General features: G+C 43.5%; 1 protein-coding gene across 1 annotated transcript; it reads right to left on the bottom strand.

Moving 5' to 3' along the window:
- Positions 1 to 5,016: 5,016 nt before the first annotated feature.
- On the bottom strand, positions 5,017 to 7,017 carry LOC147461130 (uncharacterized). The gene is made up of 3 exons (XM_086508745.1): positions 6,421 to 7,017; positions 6,039 to 6,297; positions 5,017 to 5,889 (listed from the first exon to the last, which is right to left on the bottom strand). Exons 1-3 carry the CDS (start codon positions 6,784 to 6,786, stop codon positions 5,093 to 5,095), a joined length of 1,422 nt encoding a protein of 473 aa, XP_086364871.1. The 5' UTR covers positions 6,787 to 7,017; the 3' UTR covers positions 5,017 to 5,092.
- Positions 7,018 to 7,271: the final 254 nt, after the last annotated feature.

Below are 7,271 nucleotides of genomic sequence, written 5' to 3'. Positions count from 1 at the left end.
ATGCATATAGCAAGGCTATGTATTGTTAATGAAAATGTTTCATTTTCTGTACCTAGATGTGATTTATGTTTCACATTCTATTATGGTTCAAACGTTTTAGCAAAGCTTGAAAAATCTTATGACTTTTGTTCCTCTCATTGAAACTTCTTGCAAAAGTTTACCCAATCCCTTTAGAAAGAGTAGGATCTTTTTTTAGATGCACCCTACCTCTCAAAAATTTTAATGGAATAAGAAAGGGATAAAAGCAAGTATTGGTGGTACCACTTTTTGCACCTTTTGGTGGTACCCTTTAAAAAAAAGTGAGGACCTGTAATTTTTTTGCAAAAAAACTCAAAACTTGTCAGAGGCTTTATACTTTTAGATTCTACATGAAAAAACATATCCATTGATATATAACATGCGAGTTTATTTTACATTTAACACATGAAGATGGAACTAATTGTAAAGTGATACCAAAGGAGTGTCCAAGACACCCCTTTTTGGTACCACCAATACATGCTTGGCTCAAAGAAAGAAAAGAAACTCAAAGGGAGCAATAAAGGCGCCCGTCATTGCCTCTTGGGTGTAAAAAAAGAGGAAAGCAAAAAGTTTCTAAAGGAGGCTAATAAAAAGGAAAGGGAGAGAAAGGGAAAGGGAGTTGTCTAGGGGAAATAGAAAGAAGAAGAAAAGAAAGGGGAAAGAAGAAGAGAAGAAAGGAGAAAGAAGAGGCAAGGAAAGGAAAGAAGAGAAGGAAGGAAAGAAAGCAAGAAGGAGAGGAAAGAAAAGGAAGAGAAAGACGAAGAAAGAAGAGAAAGGAAAAAAAAGGGGATTTTTGGGGAATGAGGAGCGAAAGTGAAGGGGTCAGCTTCAGCTTCTTCTTCTACTATCAAGGAAGAGGTGAGTTCAAGCAGATTTTTTCTTCTTTCAGAAGACGAAAGCTCGAGGGAGCTCGTGTATGTGTGCTTCTGCAATGAAGGTAGGAGGAGAGAGGTTCCACCACATTGATGGCACCAGCGAGGGCTATTGGAAGTCCGTTTTTTTGTGTCCGTCGAGGCAGTGCTGACAAGGCTATTTGTACTTGGCTATCTTGAATACACTAAAGAGATCATTGCCAGCTTTGTGGCATTTTTCCCCTTTCCCTCCCTCTTTTCTGCTGCTCTTGTGCTTGTGTCTGCGGTGTCGGGTGTGTGTGTGTGTAGGCAATTGTGCCCCCATCGAATCGGTAGTGTCTTCTGGCAACAAAGAGTCAAAAAAAGAGGTTCTTGGAGTGTGAGGGAAGTTGTGAAATGTGTCATGCGGTGCACGCGTGTTGAATCGTGATTTGATACAGTGTGGTCAAGCCAAGAGGTGTACAGGTAGTGGTATGCTAACAGGAAAGAGGATTTTGAAGGTGAATCCTAGTGGATTGGGGTGCTATGTTTACCCTGAGCTGTAGAGAGGAAAATTGTTTGTGTTCCGGGTGTGTACCCCCTTCCCCCTATCCCTATTCAACGGCTTCACATTGTCAACAGAGCACAAACAAATATAAAAAGGAAAACTTTTTACATCCACCTTTGGCCGCCCTCCCCTATCGGGTGGCACCTCTCCTTGCCTTCTGCGACATGTACCAAGGGTAGTATAACAATCGCATGCACTTGCTTTCTTGCCCCCATGTGCCTCACACATCATTCTGTGCTTGCCTCTCTCTTCCCCCCTTGCCTCGCCTGCTATTTGGTGAGTCCCCCCTTTTCTAATCTTTCACAAATTTGGCATCTCCTTATATTCTCACTTTACAAAATCTTATGGCACCCTACTCCAAGAAGATATTATTGGTCAAGTTGATAAAAATTAAAACTCTTAGTAAGTGAAACTATAGAAATATAAGAATCTTCAATATACTATATCCACATTCATCTCCCTTAAGAGTTGAAAAGGTGTAAGAACATGGGGATACGAGCTGGTGGACCCTTCAGTTGCATGGCAGCTTGTTGGTGGTGGCATAGAGGAACTGGCTCTATCAGAGACACATGGCTTTGCTCCAAGGAGGGACGCCTGGTTGTGCCTCCCTCATTTTCACCATGCCTCCTTACCCCCATCCAATGTTTTTGTATCAGGGGGCGTTCATCCTTCCCCTCTCTTCTCGAAGTAAAAAAATGATGGTTTGTTTCTTTGTGGGCTTTCAAGTGCGAGTTTACTCATGGCAACGATTGGCTTGCATGATGACACCAATAGCAACATTCAAAGGATCATGTCCCCCTCAAGGATTGATACAGTTCAATGGTCTTGGTTGGTACTCTGTGGTGCTGGACGATTTTTGGTTCAATATGCCTCATCCATCCAGCTTTATACATCAATGTTATGGAGCGTCAGTTTAGGAGGAGGAGGTGGTCGGTAGCAATGTCGGCTCCTTGGTGACAGCTCATGCACTCTCTTCAAATCATGGGGACTTGGGCATCGCAGGTTTAGTTTTGTCCTTCAGTGTGGTTGGGAGATCTCTCCGGGTGGGTAAAGACATGATGGCGATGGTCGCCTATCTTGCAGGATTTCCTAGGTATGTCTTGTTCCTATGGCTATTGTGTGAGCTTATCTTTTGGTCGCGCTTGCCTCCCTATACAGACAGTCTCATGTTTTGAATCTATGGTTGATGTTTATGGTGCCCTTGCCAGAGTTGATGAGCAGGCATGTCATGTAGTTTTTTGGTTTGCTTAATATATGTTGACTCACTATTGTGAGTTTTTGCGCGGTTGGGGGCGGAGGGGGGGGGGGGGGGGTTTCAAAAAGTGCATCGATAATTGGAGTTGAGAAAGTGGCATGCTTTTTCTTTGCAAATACTAGTTTGAAATAATGTACTAAAAGCAATTCCTTGAATGGCCAACATTTCAAGGGGATCACTATTTATATTAAAAACGGTCTATCGTGTGAATTCAATAATAGTGATTACTTTTATCTATATTTTCACGTATTTTCATATCTAAAAGGGTGTTGAATAAATGATCTTTAAAGAAAAATTATAAATTGAATAAAAAATATTCCCTTTTATTGGTGAAAAACTCACAACAAAGAGGTTTTATAAATAGTCCTTTAATTCAAGTGATATATAGACTTTACATGTAGTGCACATTAAGTGTACATCTTTATATCTTTGACTCTTGCTCTCCGATATATTTTTATACAAATTAGTTTGTGCCTTTGTCATATTCTAGGAGTGAATTTTGAATTGTGGGAGTACTATCAATTGACCAATGAGCTCTACACAATCTTTAAAAAATAACTCTTCTCAAAACATCTAAAATGCATAAGTGAGGGAGAGAGTTTAGGAAATGAAAAGCACCATGAAAGTGAAAAGTCATAAGGTCATTATTATGCGAGAATTAATAATCAATTATTTGAACCAATAACTAAACCTCATTCTTGATCACACACAAAAAATAGCAATATAAAAGGAATAACAATGCCTACCCTTTGTAACTCTATCGATTTTGGCATAGGTGAGGCATAGTTGGGAGGTTGAAAGAATAACTAAGCCTTGCATAACCATGCGACAAACTTAGTTATTCATTAATGCTTTATCTAAGATAATGCTTTATCTAAGATAATAAGGTGGTGGTCACACGAGGCTTAGTTTCCAGTTACTTATGTTGAAAACTAAGCCTTTGCAATGGTCACACAATGCCAACTAAGTCGGCATAGTTCTACTATGCGCTCTCTCCCCAACTATGCCCAAAAAAAGGCATAATAGCGCAAGGTAACCGGACTGGGAAATGATTGCACACCCGACAATCGCATGATTGGGAACGATGCTTGCACTTTTTGCTGCTAGCGCTCATGATTTCCATGGCTTCTCTCTCTCTCTCTCTCTCTCTCTCTCTCTCTCTCTCTCTGGTTAGCTCTCAACATTACAGCAACAAAACTCTCGCCGCCTACAACTTGCAGCTTTGTATTTGAGCATCCCTCCCAATCCCCCCCTCCCTCCTTTTCTCGGCTCGTACGTTCAATCTCACGTCCAGGTGGCAGTCCTCGCACTCAGCATGGCTTAGTTTTGGGTGCGTGACCACGCAAGGGGTAAGTGCAAGCCGAATGATTGGGGCATCTTCCTTATTAGGCTTAGTTTCCAACAACTGAAAACTAAGCCTCGCGTGATCATGCCCTAAATATGCTTCTAGTGACCATCACCTAAAACTTTTGAAATCCATATAGAAAGCTGGTCAAACGTGCATTAGTTTCATTTTTCTTCTAATTTACCTTTCTTCTTGCTGTCCTTTCTTCTTAACATTTTCTTCTACTGAGTTACGTTGCACTATGCAAGTAGTGAATGTATTTTTACAAGCGTCATAGAAGTGTCAAGTCCAAAGATTTTTCATGCCCACAGAAAGAGGTGGTCGACGACTATGCATACACTTTCATAATTTTCTTCAGCTTTACCTTTCCTCTAGCGTTTTCTTCTCTCTAGTGTCCTTGCACGATGCAGGCAGGTAGTGAACGGTTTTTTTTTTTCTTTAATGGGAAGTTGTTAGGAGATATATGAATTGATCGGATACTTCCATGAATCGAGATCAACTTTTTCAAGTCGAACGGAAAGGTGAATACTGTGCATCCTGGGCTTACCATAAGCGACTGCCATGGCCTTCATTAAGCTTAATTAATAGTGTTACATGTTTAAAAAATTACCTACTCACAACAACGCGTGGAGGTGATCACAATAAGATTTAGAAATTTTCTCATGTAGGAAAACGGAGTCTTTTTCAGTGTTTTTCGTACAATGCATAACATCATGACCTTTCCCTCGAGAGGCACCACATACCTAGCTAGGTACGATTGGGGGCAGGGGACCACCGGGCCGGCAGTCCCCTGCCCCCAATCGTATCTAGCTAGGTATCTAGCTAGGTATACGATGCCTCCCTCACAAAAGTTCATGATGTTGAGGTAAGTCACAATGTGAGAATTATCCCACATTGTGAGAATTTGTCCAAAACTTATTGTGGATTTTGTACACAAAAAGCATTGCTCTATATAAACACATGCCACAGCTTATAAATAGCAACATGAAGGGGAGAATGGTTGAAATGCTAAACAAAACTTTGCTTTGATTTGAGTAGGCGACGTAATATAATACAGCTTCTCTTACAAAACTGATTCAAGCCGTGAATTTAGAAACTTGCACTACCTGCATTGCATTGGTGTCAATAGAGGTGTGTTGCAAGGCGACGGTCAAGGCTCCTACAAGCTTTCTAGGCCTTGAGGGGGAGAGAGAGCGCTGAGTAATGAGACGGGGTAGTTGCCATGGCTCGGCTTGTGCAGGCTTAGAAACACAGCAGCTAGTTCCCGAGGTGGAACGATATTGTGAAGTGTTATGTTTTGGTACAAAGGCAGCATTGCAATTTGTGAGGATACGATTGCTAGCAAGGGGGAGGAATGGGACGTTAGCTGGGGAAGAGGAGTATATCTTGGTGTTCAAATTGGAGCTTTTTCTTGCAATGGAGTAATGCGCCTTTTTACTAGTATTAGAGGGTGGTGGCTTCTGTGCTAAATTAGAGCCGGAATATGGTTTTGGAGTGTGCTGGCGCATGAGGGGGTTAATTATGGCGCAGGTGAGGGTCCTAGAGTAGGCAGGGGAGAGCCACTTGGAGTGCAAGAAAGAGAGGGTTCTCCAAGGAGGCAGTGGCATACCTTGGCTTTCCAACGACCTCTTCATAGCCCCACTCAGAAGTCTTATGATTTTGTGAAGTGCAGGTGAACTGCCTACGTAGCATATGGGGACCGCCTTCAACAGCTCCACGTAGGCAGGGCTGGGCCTCGCAATCTCAAACGCTGATCTGAATCTCAGGTCAATGAGCACCCTCGTCGACGTCTGATCGTTTGCACGAGGCAGAATGTTATTACTGCTAGTCTCCTTTGCAGCTGCTAGGATCACGTCCATGTATGTGTACTCTTCTGGTGTCATGAAGCAATTAGCAACGACTTAGCTTATGAGCTTGGTTTTGCTTTCTCTAATTGGCTTTTTAGGGAAGAGAAACGGGGGGTGGGGGGGGGGCGGGGGGGGGGGGGGGGGGGGGGGGGGAGAGGAGAGTATATCGGCTCACCTGCAGGAAAATGCCGTTGCTTGGAATTCAGGTCCCGGCTCGTGGATGACGACTCTGATCTCTTGGATTTGCAGATGCCTGCATTGAATCCCATTTCTTGAAGGTGCCGCAACACCAGCCCCTGCAGCTGCTCATGCTTGTAGTATGAATTACTATTAGCTGCAGCCATCTGATTTGCCATCTTAACAGCCCTCATGACCTCTGTCCTGAGCCCCGTATGGCGCACGTGCTCCAGGATTTGTAAAATTGTCTGCAGCTCCTGTTATATGGAGAGTCATTATGTCATTTAAGAAGATGATCACCCCTAATTCAGTATCAATTAGTTGCTATTGAGAAACTTCATATGATTAATCCAAGCAGCTCTTTGAATGTGAATACCTACATGCAAGGAGCACTTTTCTGTGGAGATATTGAAATTACTGCCTCCGGCGTCGCATGAAGAGAAGAGGTGATGAATATTGAGCAGGGAGGTCGAGGAGGCCTTGAGCTGTCCAGCTTGATCAGGACTGCTGGGCTCCCAGTATTCCTCAACTAAAGTGGCAAGGTGCAGAGAGCTCGCATCCTGAGAGAGAGAGGCATTCGGTATATTGATATTATCTTCTAATTCTAATTGCAGGCAGCGCCCCATCGTCTCGCTATCTGCAGTATAAGCATAGAAAGGCGCTGGTCCGGCAAAAGGATTCGCTAAGCAGCAATATTCTCGGCCCTGGCCTGATCCACTATTGTCCATGCCCTGCTCATCTGACATTGGCGCTGCTATATAAAGCTCTCGCAGATCGCTATAAGTGCTAGGCGGGTGAGGCGCCCACTGCTTATAAATACAAAGTGGAGTACAGGTATGAGACGTACTAGCAGTATCTCCTGCATGTGCTGCTCATTCCTCACGAGTCACCTCGTATGAGGTGGTCCGCTATTTGCAATTTTTCTGTGGATGAGTGAGTCGACCGGTAGACCTACACATTAAAATAATTATTTGTAAACAAAGAAGAGAAGGAGAGAGGAAATCAGAAATATGCACGCGTCGTCTTGTGGGCCGGGTTGTGAGAGAGAGAGAGAGAGAGAGAGAGAGAGAGCGGCACTAGTCCTGGAGGCTGGACCTGGATTGCGTGAACGTAGCCTCGATATCCATCTTATTGGTGGTGTGCTGTGCGTCAAGCGTGGGTCTGTGAGATGTGAGAGAGAGAGAGAGAGAGAGAGAAGAACGAGCTGTGTGTGTGTGTGTGTGTGTGAGTG

Source organism: Adiantum capillus-veneris, chromosome 3 (genome assembly GCF_014529385.1).
Source record: "Adiantum capillus-veneris isolate H3 chromosome 3, ASM1452938v2, whole genome shotgun sequence".
NCBI classification, from domain to species: domain Eukaryota; kingdom Viridiplantae; phylum Streptophyta; class Polypodiopsida; order Polypodiales; family Pteridaceae; genus Adiantum; species Adiantum capillus-veneris.
This window is presented reverse-complemented; position numbering and strand designations above follow the sequence as displayed.

Excerpts from the sequence above, each read along its gene's own strand:
- LOC147461130 (XM_086508745.1), bottom strand. The coding sequence starts at position 6,786 with ATGTCAGATGAGCAGGGCATGGACAATAGTGGATCAGGCCAGGGCCGA. Across the intron at positions 6,298-6,420 it reads CAGAAAAGTGCTCCTTGCAT|GAGCTGCAGACAATTTTACA; the intron begins GTAGGTATTCAC and ends TCCATATAACAG. Across the intron at positions 5,890-6,038 it reads GCAACGGCATTTTCCTGCAG|AAGAGTACACATACATGGAC; the intron begins GTGAGCCGATAT and ends TCATGACACCAG.